Source organism: Pinus tabuliformis, chromosome 1_2 (assembly GCF_031772625.1).
Source record: "Pinus tabuliformis cultivar Carrire ecotype Pingquan chromosome 1_2, CPIR1, whole genome shotgun sequence".
Taxonomy (NCBI): domain Eukaryota; kingdom Viridiplantae; phylum Streptophyta; class Pinopsida; order Pinales; family Pinaceae; genus Pinus; species Pinus tabuliformis.
Genome location: NC_142298.1, coordinates 926,178,186 through 926,202,980, shown reverse-complemented (window position 1 = coordinate 926,202,980; position 24,795 = coordinate 926,178,186). Strand labels below are relative to the sequence as shown.

The window sequence follows — 24,795 nt, the reverse complement described above, 5'->3', positions numbered from 1 at the left end:
TATTAATACCATGCAAAAAACATTATTAACCCTATTAATAAAAATAAAAATGGCACATGGTATTGACCCATGGCATTCACCTGGAATGTAGCCTATTTAAATGGGGGAATCAAACCCGCATAGATCCATCTTTACTATCTACTAACCCCCGAGAGGTATCGAATATCGTGATATGCAAACTAGCATAGAGTGAAAAAATATTTGATCCGATCAAGAGTAAAAATGGATGTTGTAATTTAATGTATGTTAAACATTTTAGCTTGGTTAAAATAAAAAATAAAATAAAATCAACTATTAATTTTATTAATTTTTATAAATTACTAATAGTAATTCTTAAGCTCCAGGTTTATGATAACCCATGGTATTGACCCATGGTAATACCATGGTATTCATGTGAGCATAGACTATTTAAAGGGGAAATTCTTTCATCTTAGATCCATCTTAATTCTGGGTCTACCAAGTGCTCAGAGGGATAAATAGATTTCATCCCCCTAAGAGTGGTAGATGTGGAGTTAAGATGGATATATGTTGGTTTTTATGATAATGAAGATATTAATTAGACTTGGGGAATTATATTGTAAAAACATCTTAAGGTGAATGGTTAAAGCATAGACATTAGACAAGTATATTTGTATACTTCTGCTTTAAGCGGCTAAAAGGAATGGATTGATTGCACTAGTAATCCTTCTATAACTTTCCAACATACGCTAGAGTAAACAGATTGTAATTTGGGTAATTTTTCTAATTGCAAACAGGAACATACTTGTGTATTGGCAGGGTGGTTACGAGGTCCCTAGAAGTGATGAATTTGAATTTTTCTTGGTTTTATATATAGTATTAGGTTTTTTCTCATGCTTTCTGTGAATGGCACAGGTGAATTTTATCCTACACCCACTAGGTTATCCATATGTAATTTTGGTAATTTTGATTTCAAAAGATATTTTAAAGAAATGCAATGATTTCATTTGTGTATTCAATAAACACAAGATTTTATAATTGAGTAAAATATTCGCCATGCCTGGTGAGAGATTCGCCAAAAAATTATATTTACATATCATATTATTGATAAAATCGCCTTCCATTTTTCCTATATACCATGGAGATTCGCCCATTTATTATACATGTAAATTTAGGGGGGGTTCTTAAAATTTTCCCTGTTTTGGACCATGGTATTGAGTAAGGCCTAAGACTATAAAAGGGGAAGGAGATCATTGGGCAAAGGCACTCACTGAAGCATTGAATATCTTATGAAAGGCAAGATCTAGAACACAGGTCATTGGGTTATGGTGCATAGCTGGATCTGAATCAAGGAGGAACCTAAGCGCAAGGAGAAGGATAAGTTCTATTGATGGGTCAAGATCCTAAGGCTTGAATAATAGTATCTTTGTGTGATTTTGATATGTTATATTCGACGCTTGACTTGATCTATAAATCTGATAATCTGGGTATAACTGATGTCTGAATAAGTGAAAAGGATAAATTATCTTTTATAGATCTGTACACAGGTTCAGCAAAGCAAAGGCACGTATACACGCTGGTTCGGTAATTCAAAATAACGTATACGCAGGTTGGCCTTAATTCAGAAGCGTATGAACGCAGATATACTTGATGTTTGATTGATGTTATTCATGGATCCAGTCTGAAAATTTATGAAACGTGGTCCCTGGAAGAAAAGAGAAGGTTGTAGCCTTCTGTAGGTCAGGGCCTATGTACTAGTACCTCAGCTAGTACAAGAGCTAAGGGGGTTGTAGCTCCCTTCCAAGAGAAGCTGGAGAATGAGAGAAGGTTGTAGCCTTCTGCAGGTAGCAGTGTGCGTACTGGTATAAGACTGCACCAGTACAGAAACAGTGTAAAAAGAAGTTTCTAATTAAAAGAAGATAGAGACGAATTGCAGCAGGTGGTTTTCACCCACATTGGGTTTCCACCTTATATCTTGTGTTCTTATGTGTGACTGCCTGTTCTATTTTACTGTTCCTGGTTACTGTTTATATGGTTTGATGCACAGATTAATGATTAACATCTGAAGAATAATTTAAATTACAAGTCGGCTGGTTATACGCTGGTTTCCTTAACTGTAGTTGCGTACATACGCTGTTTTCACTAACTGAAGTAGCGTGTACAAATCTGATTGTGAAATGAAAAATAATTGACCTGATAATATTGATTCACCCCCCCGCCTCTCATATTATTTCCAACAGGTTATTGATGCATGTCGCTTTCCCTTCTTTTTTTTTTGAGGACACTAGGAGTTATAATGACCAAATGTATGACACTTGAAGCATTTAATTTTTGAGAGATCCTTCTTCTTCTGATCTTGAATTGGAATTGATCTTCTTGCAAGGGCTTGGGTTTTTTCATCTTATGGTCTCTGCAAGCTATTCTTGGACAACAATCTAGCCTCCTCTTAGACACAATCAGTCCAAAGCTGATCAATCTTGGGAAGATCAACGCGTGCACAAATAGATCCCATGAAGAAGGAAATCCATTGAGAGTCATTGTAACAAGCTTTGCATCATCAATGTTATCTCCTATGGCTTTAAGTTGATCTCTCAACTAGGAGAGTCTCATTAGATAAGTGGCAACTAAATCTGATCTGGACATCATAATACTACCAAATTGATGCTTCAATGCCGATTTCCTTCTTTTTCATCTGAGGACACTGGGAGGCATAATGACCATGTTGAGAAATCTAGGGCACCAATGATTAGGAGATTTCTCTTCTTGATAATTGCTTGTGATATACTTTTACTTCTTGAGTTATGATCTTCTTAATGTGTTCTTTTCATCAAGACAATTACCAAATAAACAATAGAAGACAAGAGACATAGTATGTAGGTTTGTCAGCTAGAGCCAAAATCTCGCACTCTTTGAGAGGAAAACCCGATTAGAAAATTCTTCTTATAGACCTTCAATTGATGAATACCAAGACCATGACAAAAACCCTTGACTCTAGTGCCCTTCCAAGACCCTTGTCACTAGCCTTGATGCTCTACCTCTTCCCTTTCTTGGCTTCTTCTAAATCTCCTTTGCTTCTTCTAGAGAATCTTGGTCTCTACTCTTCCACACTGCTCTTCTCGGCTTCCCTAGAGAATCTCTGTCTCTACTCTTCCACATTGCTCTTTTCGACTTCCCTAGAGAATCTCAGTCTCTTAGGTTAACCCTATTTCAGAAACCCTAGAATAGTCTATGCTCCTTGATTAGTCTCTTCAAGAGAGAGACCTATAACACTTCTCTCTATGCCTTCGGTTCTTCTTCTTTCACAGGTGGGAGAGTATATAACCCCAATTCAGAAACCCCAGAAGAATCCTTCTTTTTCTATACTTCTTTTAGTCCTTTCTTCGCACTTCTGCTTGTAGGCTCTTCTTCGCACTTATGCTTCTTTTCTTCATCGAATTGCTTACCTCAAAATGAGGCCGAGTGTGGCTATATATACACATTGTCTCATGTCCTTTAGGTTGACATGATCATAAAGAGGAGAACCAACATCATCTTATAGGTTCTTCATTCATTGTAGGCCGACTTGAAGAGGGCTAGTGACAAGGTCTTGGAGGAATACTTTACATAGACAAGTGTGACTCTTTACAATGTGTAACATGACTTCATTATATGACAATGACTCTTTTATTCTAGATGACAAGATTCCTAAAGGCTCTCAATGGGAGCCTTGACTCAAAAATAAAATCTCTTGCTCATGAAACCCATGATGCAAGCATTACAATATTTTATTTTTCTTCTTTACATCTTTTTACATATAATCACAATTACATGTCATTATGAAGACCAAACCTAGTTACACTTTTCAACACTCCCTCTTAACGAGGGAGGTATTCACAATGGTACTTGATCATTCTCAATTTGAAGAATTTCTCATAAGAAGAATCAGATTGGTAACCCATTTGTTTAGCATCATATCAACCAACATTGTTACATTGCAAGGCCTTGACTAACAACTCTATCTCTGCACAAGATCTGAGCTCAATGCTGGTGAGACCAATGATTTATAGACACTCTAATTATTGTCTCTCTCGGAACATACCCTATCCGGGTACTCAGGGTGTGTTCCATGAGGACTATTCTTATCTTGGACTCCCCAACCCTCAAAGAATATCGGTCCTCCATGACTACTCTTCTATTGGATGCCTTATCTCATCCTCAAAGAGTATCAAATGCCAAGTGATTACCCAATCCTCTCATTCTGTCTTCCTAGGTGAAGACCAAAATGATGTGTCTATCTCTCCCTCTCAATTAGGGAGGACATATCTATTCCATTAAAGGAATTTACTCATCCCTATAGAAGGAATGTACCTAAGCTCTCTCTTGGCTTAGGAATTGCCAAGTTTCTTCCAAGTAAGAAACTTTCTAGGCTCCCTCTCAAAATAGGGATCTTCAGCAGCTTCTCAGGTGGAGATGATGGGGCAACCAACTGCATGATGAACTCCTTTCTTCGATGTCATGGGCTTCTTCTTGTTGTGGAGTCTTTATCTTTTGGGACTTCTTCATAGGGCACAGACCATCCATCACTTTCATCCATCAGTCATGTCATCATTCATTTCATCGGAAAGTGATCCATCAGTCTTCATCTGGCATTGCTTCATGTTCTGCTACCTTCATCAGGATTTCTTTTCGGAAGGTTCTTGCATCCTTCTACAAGGTTCTTCATGGAAGACATTCATAGTTCTTCCCTTCGGTAGTCCTGCATAAGCCCATCTAGATACTAGTTTATAAATAATGAATACTTAAATCATAATTACCTTGTGATGGTCTTTCATCATGACATCTTCTTGTAGGCATCAACATCTTGCATATATGTTGACACATCTCCTTAAAGATATGTATTGTCAAGGGTCTCCATCTTTTTCCAGACTTTCATTAGAGTCTTCACATCTTTTTGGTGTGAAAATTTCTAAATTGAAATTCTACTACAGCAACTGATTTATTTCACCTACTTATTCTTCACAATAAGTTATTTATGGAATCCCTTCAACAAATATTAAAATAAATTCTATTGCAGTTATCACATAATTACACAGAGAAAATACATGCTCAAGTACCAATCACATCAACACAATTGTTTTTGGACAACTGTCCCCGGAAAAACCCAATGTGGGAAAATCGGTGCAACAGATGAGGGTTTTATTAATCTTCAGCAACAATCGCTTTTACAAGGAATGATTTTGCAGGGTAACTGAAAGAAAACACCTGAGACTTTCCCTTTCCGAATTTCTGACACTTTGGAGACCCTTCTCTCACTCCCTCCCCTCTGCATCACTCTGCGTCCCTCTACGTCAACTTGCGTAAGGGCTATGTCTCTCCTCTGGACTGCGTCTCTCCTTGCGCTGTCTCTCACTGCCCCTGTGTCACCTCCTCCTCAGTGACAGAATACTGTTGATGCCCTCCTCTCCCTCCACCCTCCAACTCTCCCTCTGAAATCAATCTCCTTCTCTTGAGAATCGATTTTCCTTGAGATATTGAGTATCTGCTGGTGTGTCTCCAAATGATCCTTAAGTCTTCTCTTATACTTTCCCTATTGATCAATCAATGGCCGAGATTAAGACAAATTTGATCCTCGTCTCTTAGAAGTTTCTCACCCTTATCTTTATTAATACCCATTAATATTTTTATTTTCCTAAGTTTAGACTTAGAAACCCATTAAAAATATTAATTATTTTAATAACTCCTCATTCGGGTGAAATTTCTCAAAACAATTTCTGGGTCTTGGAGATCTCACGTGCCTTAGCCTCTCCTCCAAATTTCAAGGCTAGAGCACATCCGATGCTACCAAAAATCAACATCGGGGAGATTTCATAGTCAAATCTTCTTGGTCCTTCGGATGTTGACTCTTTACCATAGTTGCATAGCTTCATGGTCTCTTCCTTCCTCTCTTCACATATTTCATTCCCAGGAGCATCAAAGTTCCTCAGTTGTAATCATAACACCTCATACTTCCATGTGAGAACATATTATGTTGATTTCATCTAATAAATATGTGACTCATGCATTCTAGCATCGTTTTGAGGGAGGATATTCCTTCTTTGATCATTCCTCTTAAGAGCAATGATTCATGTTATCTGTAACCATATGACATGACTTCCTCAATATTAAATTTGAGCATACATACTTCATCTATTCTTTGGCTCATCCATACTTCCTGCAACAACTTCCTTTGAATGAAGGAATTTCATTTCTTTGATCTACTTCACTGTCATGTTATCATACCATCATTCTATGAATTCCACAAGATTGGAATTCTTGAAGAAATACTTACTTTTCGCCTTAATCAGTGAATCTTTACATTGAAGATTCCATCATAGAATCTTTGAGTATCTTGCATATCCTTATCCTACCGATGCTATCGATAACCCTTTTTCTAGATGACTTCTATGATTATCACTTGAGCTTTCAATGAGGTTTCCAAGAGATATATCCTACCTTGTTGACTTCCATAGGTTTTGTTCCAGACATTCATCATATTACATATGTCACAAGCTCTTACTTCTAATGTTTCTACCATGATGTCATTTTCTACTATAATGCATCCTATCTTATTTACAATGCTTCCTATCTACTATAGAAGAGTACCTTTTTAATGAAGGAGATTCTCTTAGTCATAGTAGAGATCTTTCACTTCCTCCTTCTTAGGCTTCTTTGTCTCAGGCTCTTCTACTTTTTCGGTAATTTGGGCTTCTTCCTTATTTCTCTTGTTATTGTACCTTTTTTAGGACAATTTCTTCGATATTGCCCATCTTCTTGACATCCATAACACTGTACCTTATCCATGTTCTTCTTCTTCCTTTGAGGACCAAATTTTCCAAACTTTCCTTTTCTTCTTGACATAGCAGCATAGGCTTGATTATGCTCATTTGATCCTACATTAGTCTTTGCTTTCAGTCTAGTTTCTTCGATCTTACATAGTGACCATAGATCTTGGAATAAATACTTGAAGTAAAGTTACCCCATTCTTTCGGTAGTGCATTTAATACCATTGTTGTCATTTCTCTATCAGACATGACTTCTCCTAGATCTTGCAGTTGATCTCTTATTTCTGAAATCCTCATAAAGTATGAGGCTATTCCATCTTCCTTTGTCATCTTTAGCTTGTAGAGTTCCTGCCTCAATGAGATTACTTCTCCTGCAGTGCTTACGAAAAACAACTCTACCAATTTGTCATATATTTCTTTTGAAGTTTCGAGTTTAGATACATATGGGATAAGAGAGTCTTTGATGGATTCTATGAGAATCCTCTGGGCCCTCACTTCCCCCTTCATGAATCTAGCATGTGCTTGAGTATCCTCTTTGGTAGGTTGGGTTATTGATCCCTTGATGTGATCCATGACCTCATTCTCAATGAGATTTAGATCAGTTCTTTTCTTCCATGCAAGGAAGTTTGAAGCCCCAACCAATTTGTTGCTTTCCTTGCAAAAAGACATTTTGATAGTATCAGATGAAGTCATAAAATTACTTGAGTGATTGATGCTTGCTTTCTCCTTAATCTTGATGTTGATTGAAGATTACTCCTTGAAGAATTGATGGGAGAGGGCTTGCTTCACGATCCTTCTTGAATGTTCTAGCCTTCTTTCGTTGATGATCTTGGAAATGCTTCTAGGGCTTTGGTATGATGAAGATCTTGATCTCTTGCTTGGTGTTCCTTGACTTGCTTTGATCCTTCTTTGAAGTTTGATTCTCATGTGTCTTCTTGCTTGAATGCCCCTTCTTGACTTCAACACCTAAGCTCTGATACCATGTTGAGAAATCTAGGGCACCAATGATTAGGAGATTTCTCTTCTTGATAATTGCTTGTGATATGCTTTTACTTCTTGAGTTATGATCTTCTCTTCATATTATTATTAATGTGTTCTTTTCATCAAGACAATTACCAAATAAACAATAGAAGAGAAGAGAAACAGTATGTAGGCTTGTCAGCCAGGGCCAAAACCTCTCACTCTTTGAGAGGAAAACCCAATCATAAAATTCTTCTTATAGATCTTCAATTGACGAATACCAAGATCATGACAAAGACCCTTGACTCTAGTGTCCTTCCAAGACCCTTGTCACTAGCCTTGATGTTCTACCTCTTCCCTTTCTCAGCTTCTTCTAGATCTCCTTTGCTTCTTCTAGAGAATCTCGGTCTCTACTCTTCCACACTGCTCTTCTCGGCTTCCCTAGATAATCTTGGTTTCTACTCTTCCACACTGCTCTTTTCGGCTTCCCTAGAGAATCTCGGTCTCTTAGGTTAACCCTATTTCAGAAACCCTAGAATAGTCTATGCTCCTTGATTAGTCTCTTCAAGAGAGAGATATATAACACTTCTCCTTAGCTTCCTTCTGCGAGATCTTATACCCAAACAAGGTTACTTCAATGCAGCAACAAGTTCTTTGATCTTCTCCCTATGCCTTTAGTTCTTCTTCTTTTGCATGTGGGAGTGTATATAACCCCAAATCAGAAACCCCAGAAGAATCCTTCTTTTGCTATACTTCTTCTAGTCCTTTCTTTGCACTTCTGCTTGGTGGCTCTTCTTCGAACTTATGCTTCTTCTCTTCATCGAATTGCTTACCTCAAAGTGAGGTCGAGTGCCGCTATATATACAAATTGTCTCATGTCCTTTAGGCTGACATGATCACAAGGAGGAGAACCGACATCATCTTCTAGGTTCTTCATTCATTGTAGGCCGACTTGGAGAGGGCTAGTGACTTGGTCTTGGAGGAATACTTTACATAGGCAAGTGTGACTCTTTACAATGTGTAACATGACTTCATTATATGACAATGACTCTTTTATTCTAGATGACAAGATTCCTAAAGGCTCTCAATGGGAGCCTTGACTCAAAAATAAAATCTCTTGTTCATGAAATCCATGATGCAAGCATTACAATATTTTATTTTTCTTCTTTACATCTCTTTACATAAAATCACAATTACATGTTATTATGAAGACCGAACCTAGTTACACTTTTCAACAGACCAAATGTATGACACTTGAAGCATCTAATCTTTGAGAGATCCTTCTTCTTCTGATCTTGAATTGGAGCTGATCTTCCACTTGTATTTTTCTTATCAACGTTTCTTTCCCCTTTTCCTTTCCTTGCATAAGCTGCAAGGGCTTGGGTTTTTTCATCCTATGGTCGCTGCAAGCTATTCTTGGACAACAATCTAACCTCCTCTTGCACATAATCAGTGCAAAGCTGATCAAACTTGGGAAGATCAACTTGTGCAAAAATACCTTGTACAAATGGATCCCATGAAGAAGGAAATCCATTAAGAGTCACTGTAACAAGCTTTGCATCATCAATGTTATCTCTAATGGCTTTAAGTTGATATCTAAACTGGGAGAGTCTCATGAGATAAGTGGCAATTGAATCTGATATGGACATCATAATACTACCAAGTTGATGCTTCAAGGCTAATTTCCTTCTTTTTCTTCTGAGGACACTGGGAGGCATAATGACCAAATGTATGACACTTGAAGCATCTAATCTTTGAGAGATCCTTCTTCTTATAATCTTGAATTGGAACTGATCTTCCACTTATATTTTTCTTATCAATGTTTCTTGCCCCTTTTCCTTTGCATAAGCTGCAAGGGCTTGGGTTTTGTCATCCTATAGTCACTGCAAGCTATTCTTGGACAACAATCTAGCCTCCTCTTGGACACAATTAGTCCAAAGCTGATCAAACTTGGGAAGATCGACGCATGCACAAATACCCTGTACAAATGGATCCCATGAAGAATGAAATTCATTAAGAGCCACTGTAACAAGCTTTGCATCATCAATGTTATCTCCAATGAGTTAAGTTGATCTCTCAACTGGGAGAGTCTCATGAGATAAGTGGCAATTGAATCTGATCTGGACATCATAAGACTACCAAGTTGATGCTTCAAGTCTAATTTCCTGCTAGCGTTCTTACTCGAACAATCCTACCAAGGCATCATACATTTCTTTGACAATCAACTCAACAACATGTGGAATCAAATGGTCCTTTATGGAATCTATCAAGATCCTCTTAGCCTTTGCTTCATTCTTCTTATGCTTGGATTTCTCCTCAACACCTTCTAGTTCTGAGACATTTTCCTTCACATAATCTTGAATCTCATTTTCATCCAAGACAAAGAGTATCATGGTCTTCCAAGAAATGAATATTTTTGAAATTCTATAGCATGTGAAATATTATACAATTTTATGATCTGATAATTTCTTCCTAATGATTTTTTAAACAATATTTCTCATGCCATTGATATCATTGAATAATTACACAAAAAATATCAATTGTAAATGCAGCGAAAACTACGAAGATCATAGAAAGATAGACATGCACAATAGACATAATATTTTTACCCTGTGAAACCCAACCTTGGGAGAAAACCCAACAATTTTTTCTTGAGGAGAAATTGTCCTTTTAGCAAGGTTTACAAATCAGAAATTTGTCTAGAAATCTATGCCAATATTACAAGTCAAAACACTAGTCAAACTTGGTCAAATTGTTGCTAAATCAGTCAAAAGTCAATGTGGTCAATGCTAGTCAAACTATAGCCTACGGTCAAATTCGCATGTGTGTCCTGCAGTCAGCCAACACATGCGGCCCTACGGGCATTGGTCTGTGGTCTACTTAGTCAACCCGCAGTCAAATTCGGTCAAACCTCCAACCCATAACTGAAGCAAGAGAAATGATAGCCTTGATGGAAGTGTACTTGGCGATTGGAGCAAAAGTCTCGTCATAGTCCTCTCCCTCTTTTTGGGAGAACTCTCTCGCCATAAACCTCACTTTGTACTTCTCGATGCTGCCATTTGCTGCATGCTTGATCTTATAGATCCACTTGGAAGTCACTACTGACTTCCCCTCTGGTCTCAGTCTCGGAACTATCCCTCACACGTCATTCTTCATGATGGATTGATACTCCTCCATCATGGCATCCTTCCAAACTTGCCAGCCTGCTGCCTCCTCATAGATGGAAGGTTCAAAATGAATGATGTGGTTCATCATTGCCATATAACTCGAGAACCTCTGTGGTCATCTGATCTCCTTGAAAGTACCATTAGAAGCTGCATGGTTCTCAACATCCTGCAAAGTGTCATGAAGCCATGCTAGCCTCGTCTTAGTCATTGCAACATTTCTAGGTGGGTCCACTGGTTTTGCTAGTTGTACTAACTCCTCCTAATAATTTGAAGGATGAACCACAGGACTAGAGGGATCTATATTCATCCATTATTCCCACACGTTTGGGCTATTCTAATGTATTTATCATGTTTTGAAGCATTTTAAGGTTGGCTTGTGATCTTTAAGCCTAGTTGAATGCTCAAGTAAGCTTTTAGGGGTTTTACTTGTAAATGAATCAAAAGTGACTTGATTACCCTCATATAAATAGAGGGGAGTCATTTTCAGTTTGAATCATCACACTTCACAATACTTCGCTCTCTTCTAAGAAGTGTGCACTAGCTCTCTTGTTCTTTTCTCTTGGATGCAATGTGATCTTGGTGGAGCGAATTGTCTTGGGAGGGATATTTTTGCATGAGGAAACTTGTCTTGAATTGATGAAGTGATTCTTGATTGAATGGTGTAAGTTTATTGCTGACTTTCTTCCATTTTGCATGCAAATTTGTGAAATTAGTGCTTCTTTGTGCCATACTAAAAAGTGCAATGTCTTTCATGAAATCTTGTTTCTTTATACTTTGTGAAATTAGTTTTTCAAGGATCCGTCGAAGGAACTTTGTGTAAGCATCCTTTGTTATTAAATCTCCACTTTAACTTAGTCGCTAGTATTTATAAAAGAGGCTTCTTAGTTCTCCACCCTTCTCATCCGGGTTCCTCTATCATTGACCTCGCCATCAATGATTCCATTACCCAATGGATAAAAGGCACTAAACTAGCTTGTGATGATAATTTTCAATCCTCCTTTTTCTCTTAAATTTATGGTAAATAGAGTTAGGGTTTTTGATTTGGGGTAGCATCGGATGTGCTCTAGCCACGAGAATTGGTGGAGAGGCTAAGGCACATGAGATCTCCAATACCCATAAAGGGTTTGGGCAGATTCTAAATAGTTTGGGAGATATTAAAATAATTAATATTTTAATGGAGTCCCCAAGTCTAAACTTAGGGAAAATAAAATATTAACGTGAATTAATATAAAACTGTGTTAGAATGGTCCAAAAGTCATGGATCAAGGCAGATCTAATCTTAGCCGTTGATTAAGGACTTAATCTCAGCCGTTGATTTGTAAACGAGAAAAGTATAAGAGGAGGCTTGAGGGTCACTTGGAGAACACACCAAGAGATCAAGATTTCGACTTTCTGGGGCTGGGTTTGCTGAGAAAGTTGAGAGAGTGATTAGAGTTGCAGCTGAGGGGCAGTGAATACAGAAGCAAAGAGGCAAAGATAGCACCAGGAGGATCAGTGCAGTAGCCGGAGAGAGGGACGTAGAAGCAGCCAAGGGTTCACGCAGAGCCAGCCAGGGCTCACGCAGAGGCAGCTAGGAGTTGCGCAGTGCCTCAGAGGGCCAATGTGGGTGACGTAGAGGGCCAGAGGACTGACGTAGTGCCTCTAGAGGCTAACACAGGCCAAGCCAGAGTGACACTGGGCTAACACTGGGCTAGAGAGAGGTTGACGCTGGGGTTTCGTGGGGCAGATTGGAGCTGTGGAGCTGCCAGAGTGTTTATCCGGGGTTTCAGCTGGAATATCTGCTTCTGAGTAGAGAGGTACTACTGCCGAGATTTTTCTCTGTTGGGTGAGCCGGATTTGGCACCCGGATTGTATTTTGAAACTGCTTAATAAATCAAACCCTCAAATAGCTGCACCGGTTTTCTCTCATTGGGTTTTTCTAGGGACATTAGTCCAAAAACAACGGTGTCACTTGTGTGCTTGTTTCTGTTTCCTTCAGTTGATGATTTGTAATGTGTTGAGCATGTACTTGTATTTATTTCCAGTATTTACATGGTAAATAACTTGTTAATTAACAGAACAAGTAGGTAGGAATAAATTAGAAAGTACATGAAGGGTTTCTAATGGATAGACTTAGAAATTCCAACATGGTATTAGAGCGTGGTTGCAGATCACAGGAGAACTGAGGACATTAGCCGAGCAGAGCAGCAGCAACAGAAAACTGTTGTTCCGGGTGACAGAAGTTGTTCCTAGCAGAGTAGCAACAAGGAAGGGGTGATGTAGTGTCTGCGTCATCAAGATTGAGCCAAGAAGAGGCAGCGTAGAGGCTGAGGTAGAAAAAGATAGACTCATGCAGAGGCTAGGAGGGCTGACGCAGTTGGCTTAGGACGCTGATATGCCGATACCGATATTGTGTAGAGCCTAGGAGGTCTAACCTTCAGTTTGCTGGGGTTTAGGAGGCTGTGGGTAAGTTATAGAGTGGAGCTGGTGGGGTACTGTAGTCAGAACAATACCTAACAGGGCAAGGCCAAGGAGGAGGGAGTTGCTATCGAGGATTTCTAGCCGAGAAATCCGGATCAATGGTGTAGCTGCACTAACGATCGGAGTGGGGGCATCTCGACATTGGCAGAAGGGTTTCCAGGAGGGAAATCGAGGCTCAGAGGGAGTCACACTGAGAACTTCCAGGAGGGAAGTAGAGGAGCAATGAGATGGCAGTGAACGGGGTAAGAGACTAGGACAGACTGGACAGAGCCTCAAACTTCGTAGTCTAGAAGGCCAGAATCCTATCCGTTCTAGACAGGAATCGTGTCAAGCACTTCGCCTTGAGGACGATAGCTATCCTAGTTGACCCAGTTGATAATGACAAGTACGAGGAGGCAATGGCGAGGGCCAAGATCATTATTCTTGATGGGGTCAAGGACCATGTAGTACCACATATTGCCGAAAAGGACACGACAAATGAGATGTGGGAGGCCCTAAAGAAATTGTACTAGCATACTTCTGTGCAGAGAAGGATGTTACTAGAAAATCATCTGTGATCATACCAGATGCAGAGGGGGGAACAGATCGACCCCTTCCTTGGTCGATTGAAGGAGATCCGGGATCAATTGACTTCCATAGGGACCACCCCAGATCAAGAATTGATGGTGAGAACAACCCTGAACGCAGTTTCAGAACACTGGGAGGTGTTTGTCCAAAGCATACTGGGCAGAGCGACCCTTCAAGATTGGGAGGAAATGTTGGTTGCTCTTCGCCAAGAAGAGATCAGAAGGCTGAGCAAGGCAGGAAGCAACAACAAGGGGATCAGAATCAAGGAGGAGGAGGTGGATACTGCCTTAGCATCTGAGGGAAAGCAGGAGAAACGAAAGAAGAAGGACCTTTCCAAGGTCAAATGCTTCCACTGTGGGGAGCTGGGTCATTATGCGACCCAGTTTCCAAGGAAGAAGAGCAAGGGAGAGGCCTCCGAGACCAAGGCTGCGCCAACAAGGGCAGAGAAGGAAGAGGAGACAGATGATCACTGTGCCATGAGTGCACATGCGCCACTTGAGCAGAAGTGGGGATACATCGAGCTGTAGTCAGACAGATTATAGGCGATGAGGGGCAGGATCCTCGAGGTACCCAACCTATTGGATTATGCCTTGCTATAGGAGCCCCGAAGAGGAGTAGCAGGACTGGCAGATGTCAGTAGAGACAGATGTGGGTGGAACGACAAAGGGAGCTACAGTGCAGGATTCTCAGGACAACGTGAGGCAGCAATGTGAGAAGCACGGAATGTTGCACTAGTGCAGGATGGCACAAAGAGGTGTGCAATGGTGCGAGATGCAGGGAGTTGTTGCAGCAACGCAGAGGTCAGAGAGGGAGCACTTGTCAACGACAGAGGGAGCTTCAGCATCATGGGTGTCTCTAGCTTGACGGAGATGTTAGAGTTGGGAGTTCAGTTACTTACTTCTTAGTAATTGGATTGCAGTGCAACAATTAGCAGCAATGTGGAAAAAGTCGAAGTTGGGATTAAATCGGCAAGGGTCCAAAAGTTGAAAAAGTCGTTAAAGTCAGGAGTTTTTTGAAAAAGTCGGCAAAATTAAAAAAATACAAAAATATTCATTTTTAAAAAAATCCAGACTTTTTCAATAAAATCCCGATTTAAAAAAAAAAAAAAATTCGTTAAAGAGACTACCTCATTCACAATTTTTTTGAAAAAGTCCCGATTTAATCCCAAGTTTTTTGATTTAATCCCGATTTTTTCCTGAAAAAATCGGCAAAAAATCGGCCGATTTAATCGGCCAGCCAAAAAAATCATGTTTTGGGGATTTAATCCCTATTTTTCCCGACTTTTTCCACACTGGGTAGTAGTGAGTCGTGATAGTGCTATGGGCAGCACAATGCAACAGGATGAGAGGGAGTTGCAGTACAGATGCAGCAGTGGCAGGGCCATGGGTAGCAGTATAGGATGCAATAGTGTAGATGATGGGCAGCAGGCCTAGCATCAGCACAGGGACCGATGTCGGATGATCAGGGTGATACTCAGTGAGGAGTATTGCTAGAGCACAACCCTCGCTAAGAGGGAGTGTTGATTTGGGGTAGCATCGAATGTGCTCTAGCCAAGAAAATTGATAGAGAGGCTAAGGCACATGAGATCTCCAATACCCAGAAAGGGTTTGGGTAGATTCTAAACAGTTTGGGAGATATTAAAATAATTAATATTTTTAATGGAGTCCCTAAGTCTAAACTTAGGGAAAATAAAATATTAACGTGAATTAATATAAAACTGTGTTAGAATGGTCCAAAAGTCATGGATCAAGGCAGATTTAATCTTAGCCATTGATTAGGGACTTAATCTCAGCCGTTGATTTGTCAACAAGAAAAGTATAAGAGGAGGCTTGAGGGTCACTTGGAGAACACACCAAGAGATCTAGATTTCGACTTTTTGGGGCTGGGTTTGCTGAGAGAGTGATTAGAGTTGTAGTTGAGGGGCAGTGAATACAGAAGCAGAGAGGCAGAGATAGCACCAGGAGGATTAGCACAGTAGTCGGAGAGAGGGATGTAGAAGCAGCCAAGGGTTCACGCAGAGGCAGCCAGGGCTCACGCAGAGGTAGCCAGGAGTTGCGTAGTGCCTCAGAGGGCCAGCGTGGGTGACGCCGAGGGCCAAAGGACTGACGCAGTGCCTCCAGAGGCTGACGCAGGCCAAGCCAGAGTGACGCTGGGCTAACGCTAGGCCAAAGAGAGGCTGACGCAGTCTCTAGAGGCCGACACTGGGGTTTTGTGGGGCAGATTGGAGCTGTGGAGTTGCCAGATTGTTTAGCTAGGGTTTCAGCTAGAATATCTGCTTCCGAGTAGAGAGGTACTACTGCCAAGATTTTTCTCTGTTGGGTGAGCCGGATTTGGCACCCAGATTGTATTTTGAAAATTGAAACTGCTTAATAAATCAAACACTCAGATAGCTGCACCGGTTTTTTCGCATTGGCTTTTTCCGGGGACATTAGTCCAAAAACAACGGTGTCACTTGTGTGCTTGTTTCTGTTTCCTTCAATTGATGATTTGTAATGTGTTGAGCAGACTTAGAAATTCCAACAAGGGTTGGCTTAAATCTACATTTAATAGCGATTTATTGTCCATTTGATATTGCCCTATTGAAAGGGATTGTATTTAATCAATATAAAAAGACAAAATCTAGCATTAATTGCATGTTTTCACCCCAAAATTAGGGCTGACGTTTTGATTTTAATTGCTGTGATATGCATTTTCAGCCATTTAAAACCATTGTTTAGTTAACCATAGCTTGCCTCCTTCATAGCCTATGGTACTTTATTGATCATATCACTCATAGGCTATTTTCTAAATCTGCTATATGCCATTGTGTGCCCTAAATATGCATATCACACAAACCCTAAGTTATGGCAGCCTTCTAAATTTCTAAGGTCTTAGAAAAGTGTGCTTGAACCTAGGTAACTCTTATCTCAGCCTTTCAATGTTTGGCTGATACCTTTTATTTTTATTAGACCTTGCATCACCATTGAACTCTCCTTAATTGAATATGTTGCTGGTGATCTTTGTAGGGAAGCCTACCTTGTGGGGATAATATCCACCACTAAACGGTTAGAGAGAAGCCACGGAGGTGACAGTGGTGGTCGATCTCTTGTTGCCATAAGATCTATGTTGCCTAGTGAGGCTTTGCACTAGGACCACAAAAGTTTTGCAGTAACAATCCTCTAGATAAATCTTTATTTACAATGCTCCCATCAGCTAGGGGCACTAAGAATAACATTGCTTCTAGCTCTATATCGGTGTTGACTAGGGGGACCATTATCCCTCCCCAGAAACCTCAACGACGTTGCCAGACCAGATCCCTTACCAGTAGGCAGATCAGATCGCCTAAACATTAGTAGTGAGTTATAACGGTCATGCAGCGACACAGTAGAGGGTCCAGATCTTCCCCTAGCTCTTCTTCAGGGCATCATCCTATCTTGAGTTTTCTTTCTTCACCCACAGATGTTAGGAGAGGTAGATCTAGTGCATCATGACAGTACCTAGACTCTTTCCCTCTGCTCATCTCCCTCCCGTTGTGGCTGAGGGTTTTCTCATGTTTTTGCATGTAGACTTCAGGTTTCGACTTTACTTATTGTTCTTTGTATAGGAGTTTTATTAGTACTCCTGCTTTGTATTGACATCATTGTACTCAGCAGTCCCATTGCCCTACTTTTGTGGTCATTTGCTGGACATTAATATAATTATCTTATCTTATGCCCTCTGCTTAAGGGTGGCACTGCATGAGAAAGGGCTTATGTCTTGGCTGTGATTCTTCCTATGGCAATCGGTTTACCACTTGAAGATAAGTATTGTGTTCAATGGTGCTATTTTATGGGTTGTTGCTGTTACATCTGTGTAGTTATTTTACATGTAATTGTTGGTTATTTACCTGCGAATGCTTTTAGCTTTGCATGTTAGAATCACGCATTTTCATCTATTTCTGTTGTGATATAAATAATTGCCATCTAAGGGATTTATTTTGCTGCTGTTAATTAAGTGTGATAACAGAGATTATTCAAATCTGCAATCCTTATCCGAGGAAGGGTAAAGGAGGGTATGCTACATAAATCATTTCTAGAAATAATTACAGTTAGATTATCTGTTATGTGCCCAATATTTCCATGATAATTTGTTTCAGATTATAGAAATTTTCACCTGAACTTTGTTTGTTATGTTTGCTTACACTTGCCAGGAAATAACATGCTTTTCTGTTAGCAATAGTTTGATTGTTGCCTGTATGTTACACCTAGTAGCTTAGAAAGACAAATATTCCGTTCATCTGTGCTATATTTAGGCACTTATTATAAGACTATGTATTTGCACTTATTATACGACTGTATTGATCATGGAAGAGGCTAAGCCATTATAGTGCTACTTTGAGCAACTTTCAGTGGTTCGAAGTTAAATGGTTATTCTTTTGTTTTGGTTTTTATGTACCTCGTTGTCTCATGCATGTTCAACTTTGCACTTTCTTTCATCTGATTTCTATCTTTACAAACCTGATATTGGATGTTCAGCAATTTGAATTGTTTTATGGTTCTAATTTTTGCACCTTTATTTACAAGTCTAAAAACTAGAACACATCCTATGTTTGAAAATAAATGTGTACAGAGAGGAATGGCTTTAGAATGTTCCGAAATGTTGGTTTTGCAGTTGACAGAGTTAGGAATAAATGAGAAACTGAGTTATAGTTTGGCTCGAGCATCAAAAGCACTTCCTTCATCCTTCCATGATATAAGTAATGTTGAGTTTCAGGACAACCTGGGCCGGTTTTGGTAAGAGAACTGCTATTGCTTCAAGGAAAAATGTTCGTAAGATTTTTAGAAATAATTTCTTATGAGATTGTGGACCTGCATATTCTTTGAGGACATTGATATTTCTGTATCAAAATTACAAGTCACCTGGGACTCTTTCATCGGCAAATTGTTATAACTGTTTTTCCTATGTTTTCTTTTTGACAGGGTGGACATGGGAACTGCTGATGTATTAGCATTGGATATATTGATTAATACTTTCTTGGGCTTGAACTCAGAGTAACGTCTTTCATCTTATAAACTTATGACTGATTTGCATCACATTTCAATTAGAGAAATTGATCTCATGTAATGTACTGGCATAAGAACTGTAACTTTTTTAAGTTGCATTATCTAGAAATTCTAGTCTTAAGATCCTTGTTAGGCTAGTCTGGAGTCTGGATTCATAATACCTATGCTGGGCATTCTCCAAACCAATTCTTAGTTATGTATAAGATTCCCTTTTAAAAGTTAGAAATATCTTTTCCTTTCGCTGTTATTTAGCTACGAGAGCAACTGAAGTCTGTAATAGCATGGATAATTCTCACTAAGAAAAACAAGATATCTTCTGTTAATAGTGATCTCAGCAAGACCAGCATTAATCTTTTCTATTTTGGGTTAAAAAGTTAAAACAACCTTGTTCTAGACTTGTATATAGTGAGACTATTCTCTAAAAAGCAATGTTTTAAAATTCCGACTCCGACTCCGACTCGGCCGAGGGTCGACTCCGACTCCGACTCCGACTCGGTATCGACTCGGCCGGCTCGATTTCAATGACTCGGTCATTGTAAAAAATACATTAAATATCTATTTATTATAAAAACACATAATTTTAAAGATTTTCATTCATGTTTCCAAACACACAGCATTAGAATATAGATAGAAGACAACATATGATCAAAGTAGGCTCATGAATATATCCATTATATCAAAATGGCACTTAGTGCATTGTCCAATACATACACGATGATGATATAGAGATCAAAACAAAAACACATAACCAAGGAGGCTATAAATGGCCTCTACAACAAAAGTCTGTGACCAGTGCTACTGGGCCCTGGCTACTGCTAGAGTTGCCAACATCATTTGGCTCAGTGTTACTTGGGAGCAAGAGCGAAAGTGGGGAGTGAGAGCGAAAACGGGAGCGGGAGCGACATTTTCAGAAGCTCTTGGTTTGGGAGCGAATCCCAGAGGAGTTCGACAACCAACGTCACTAACATCAAGGTACATAGAGGGATTGGTGCTCTTGATTAAATACGAGTTCTATACCCTAATACATGACAAAATTCGATGGAAACATTGCAATCCTCCAATCCTGAAATCCTGAAAAATTGATAAGTCTGCTGGATTTTGAATGAAATCTAAAATTCTACTTTCTCCATATGAAATCCAATGAGGCCGAAACCACTCTCAAACATCCCGAGTCATTTCATGGTAATGTTAAAAATTTAAGTAAAAGGATGAAAATGAAGATTAAAGAGAATGTCACTTTTACTTTAAGAATTTAACATTACCATGAAATTTGAATAGCATATCAATAGTAGAGAGCATTTGAGTGTGTTATATAGGGTTTGGGAGGGGGAAATGGACCCCAAATAACATTTAATTAATTCATAAAACACATTGGAGTCCAAACCAATCAGCAAACACTTCAAAATTTCATTAAAAAAATGTCAAATCGCTGTTTTGATGGGATTACAGGCCATTGGTTATGACTCGGCCGAGTCATGGCTGACTCGGCCTACTGAACCGTTTCCTCCACCGAGTCACATTTCTGGGCAATGAAACGGATCAATTCGGCCATTTCCGTTTCAAATCGGCCGAATTTTAAAACTATGCTAAAAAGTGCTTATCTAGGGTACTTGGCAGGAAACTAAGTTAACTGCAAAATGGATAGCTCAGGAAACCAAATAAACATAACAGAGAATCTTCACTAAACCCTACAACCTTGAAATCTTAAATAATAGTAGTTAAATATTTATTAATTGCAATGGCATAAACCTACACCTCAAATTGTCTTCATCATCATCATCATCATCATCAATCACCCTTAAGTGCAAGGCAACATCCATCAAGTAGGTGCAATGTTAGCCTGGGGGCCTCATGCCATCTCAAGGGTACATCTTCTCTCAAGGAAACATCCTAGCTCTTACAGACGGTGTCCAAGTTCTTTGAGGTGGGAGAGGGTGTCATCTATTGTGTCAAGTCATCCGCAAGTCAATGCCTCTCAATAAAACAAAGTGTCCTGTGTCATCATCACAATGGCTAGACATCCTTTTTTAAGTGCTGGAGGAGCATCATACAGTCTCTCAAGTGATTTTGGCTGTAGCTGGAAGCAATATCTAGCACACATACTCGAAGAATCAATTGAGATCATCATCATGGGTGTTGTTGTCGCTTGTCACACACACCTAAGTTAGTGATAAAAGCCTTTAACCCCACAAGGTGTGGTTGGTGGAAAGAACTAAGAGAAGGGGCTGTCACCTATTCTCGACTCTCTCCGCTTAAGCTATCTCCTAGGCTAGCTAAGGGGGGTGGTCCCTAAATGGAAAACTAAGTTAAAAAATGTGAGGTTCTAGGAGATGTTAGAGTGAAATGGATTACTTTTTTGAGATTACAAGCAAATATAATATGAGCAATATGAGCTAAAATCAACTTCAATAACCATCAACACATGAGATAATAATAAGCATATGTAAAACCAGTGCCTTCAAAATATTGCTCAAAATGAATGATACTTGCTCAAAATAAAATAAGGTGCTTCAGATTGAAACACAAGTAATCTTGAAAATGAAACAAAAGATGTTAGCAAAATCAATGCAAGATATAAAATTTCTTTCAAAATATATGATCACTTATTAATCCAAAGCATACAAGGAAAGAATATCTTGCAAAGGAAACCAATAAGAATTCTACTCGTACAATGAGATAATACTTGCCCAAAGTATCCAATTCAACACATACATAAATGACAAGTGTAATGACTATTTGCAAGTAAAACAATAGGATGTGTTAATATGAAATGCATCTAAGCTAAAGTTGGATGCAATTATCTTGGTTACTTTTAATCTAAATGCCTAATCTAGGTGATAGATCTTCCTCTTGAGTTCTTGTAAAAGGGTAAAAATTGGGGTATGGTGGTGTCATTAACAACACCCTTCCCCTAAGTCTTACTAGTCACCATGTGCCTTCGTTCCTACAAGGGGACAACCACTTTCATAATTGCAGGGTCACACACCTTTACCTTACTTCATACCAATTTGAAGAGCTTTCCAAGAAAGTTTTTTTCTAGGATTTCTATCAACCAAGCTTATGCTTGGAGGTTGATTTGTTTAAAGTGAAACTAAATAAGAATTCTTAATATGATATGCAAGTGAGATTGCAAGTGCTATGTAAAAGATAAAAATTGCTTCAATTAAATATGCTCCACAAGATCACTTGTATAGTTGCTCAAGTAAACACAAGATGCATAAGCTTCATGAACAATTAAATTTGTGAGTTGCTAAAGATAAATGATGAACCAATAACAAACTAAAGCAAATGAAGCTTGAAATATATATGCTTGCAAAATGAGCAAATAAAACGCATGTAAAAATTCTCAAAAATTGCAATGCCTTGAAAATGAATTGAGATAAAACTGATGTCCACAATAGCTTTGTAAAAATGAACTTTAAACTTGAGAAAATAAGATTAGCTTGATATGAAAGTAAATAGTTTCTTTGGAAAATAAACTTGTCCAATACACAATGCTTCAATATACTTAAAATGGAAATATTGCATAACAATAAAGCATGAATTATTTAGACAAGTGCCAAGCTAAATGTATCAAAGTTTGCTAGAAAATGATAGAAATGCTTGCATAAAGTAAGAGTAAATTGCTTTGCAAATGGAAATGTAAACTTGAAACTTGTAGCAACAATGATAAGTGGTGCAATCTTAGAGCATGTAGCAAACATGAAGAAAAAGAAATGTGATTTGTGTTACTTCCCAATTAGAGCATGCATATGTGTGAAAAATGAAAGAAATAGAAATGTTAACAATCAATCCACCCACAAGCCATTCTTCCTAAATGGAGAAATAGGATGCCATGGGTAAACCCACGCTCCCACAACAAAAACAATTTTTTTTTACTACGGTGTTACAATGAGGTTAGAGCCTCTTAGAGGGCGGCCCAAGGAATAATGGAAAGATACAATGTGAGATCTTCAAGCAACAAGGAAATCTATTCAAGAATGGGAGCCTTAAAAAGAGATGAAGAGGTTTGTGAATTTTTTATCACTGCAACAACTGATTTATTTTACCTACTTATTTGCCAATAAGTTATTTACGAAAACCCTTTAGTAAACATTAAAATAAATTCTGCTGCAGATATCACAACATAATACAAAAACAAACACATGCACAAGAATCAACACATCAACACAGATATTTTGGACAAATGTCCCCGGAAAAACCCAATGTGGGAAAACTGGTGCAACAGAGGAGGATTTTATTATTCAGCAATTCTTCAGTACAAATAGGTGCGAAACTAGCTTACCCAATAGAGAACAAATTCTCCAACACTTCTCCTAATCTCAACATTAGGCTTACTGGCCTCTACGCAGTGCCCAGAGCTACTATGTCAGCGCTTGCCTCTTTGTGTCAGCACTGGGCCTCTGTGCGTCACCCACGCAGGCCTTCTAGTGATTGCGTAGTCTATTGCCTCTGCGTCTGCCTCTCCAACCTCTGCGTTGGTCTTCTGGTGCTATTCCCGACTCCCTGTTCTGTACCTGTTGTCTCCTATGGCTCTCTAGATCACTAGTTCGAATTTCTCAGCTAACCTCGCTCCAGAAATCGAACTGTGGTCTCGCTCAGTGTGTTCTCCGACTGATCCTCAAGTCTCTTCTTATACTTTTCCTGTTGGTCCTTCAATGTCCGAGATTATATCTCTAATCAATGGCTAAGATTAGATTTGGCTTGATCCATGAGTTTTGGAATCTTTTAACCCAGTTTTATGTTAATACCCATTAATATTTTAATTTTCTTAAGTTTAGACGTAGGAACTCCATTAAAAATATTAATTATTTTAATATCTCCCAAACTGGTTAGAATCTGCCCAAACCATTTCTGTGTCTTGGAGATCTCATGTGCTTTAGCCTCTCCACCAAATTTCATGGCTAGAGCACATCCAATGCTACCCCAAATCTCCCTCTTAGCGAGGACTGTGCTCTAGTAATACACCATACTGAACATTACTCTGACTATACGGCATTGGTACCTGTGCTGATGCTAGGCCTTTGTGCCCAACATCCTCTGCATTGTTGCATCTTGTACTGCTGCCTATGGCTTTGCCTCTGCCACTGCTGCATCTATACGACAACTCCCTCTGCATCCATGCTACTGTTGGTCCTTCTTCGCAACACTGCATCTGCACTGCAACTCCCTCCTTGTCATGTTGCATCGTGCTACTGTTGACTGCTACTACATTACAACATCACCCCCATTTCTGCTACTGAAATGGATTCTTTATCATCCCCATCTTTTCCCTGAAATAATCAAACTTTATTCTTCCAAGGGCCTTGGTGAGGATGTCTACCACCTGTTCTCCTGTAGGAGTGTAGCTCAACTATACAGCTCCTCGTTGGACAAAGTCTCTGACAAAGTGACACCAGATATCAATATGCTTTGACCGATCGTGAAACGCTGGATTCTCAGAGAGCTTGATGCAACTCTGATTATAGCACATGATCCTGGTCGCCTCCATCTTTATTCTAAATAGGTTCACAAGCAGTTGTCTAAGCCATATGGCCTCACACGAAGCTGTGCTTGCAGACATATATTCTGCCTCAGCTGAGCTCAGAGCCACGACTTTCTGTTCCTACTGCACCAGGAGGTCATTCCTGATCCAATGTTGAAACAGTACCCAGAGGTACTTTTCCGATCCACTGAACTTCCAACCCAATCTGCATCAATAAATCCACTCAATCTGATATCCTTACTTCTAGTGTACAAGAGTCCATAATCGACTGTTCCCTTTAAATACCTGAGAACATGTTTCGCTGCTGCCCAGTGCACCCTCTTCGGCTCCACCATGAACTGACTGAGGGTGTTGACAGCGTAGCAAATATCTGGCCT

At 39.3% G+C, this 24,795-nt stretch overlaps 1 protein-coding gene across 1 annotated transcript in view; it reads left to right on the top strand.

Moving 5' to 3' along the window:
* The window catches only part of LOC149208987 (uncharacterized), a 209,679-nt gene that overhangs the window by 126,117 nt on the left and 58,767 nt on the right, over nucleotides 1-24,795 (top strand). Inside the window, exons 6-7 of the mRNA XM_089394188.1 lie at nucleotides 18,542-18,663; nucleotides 18,850-18,921. Of these exons, the coding sequence (XP_089250314.1) occupies nucleotides 18,542-18,663; nucleotides 18,850-18,921 (194 nt within the window). The remainder of the gene's footprint in view (nucleotides 1-18,541; nucleotides 18,664-18,849; nucleotides 18,922-24,795) is intronic.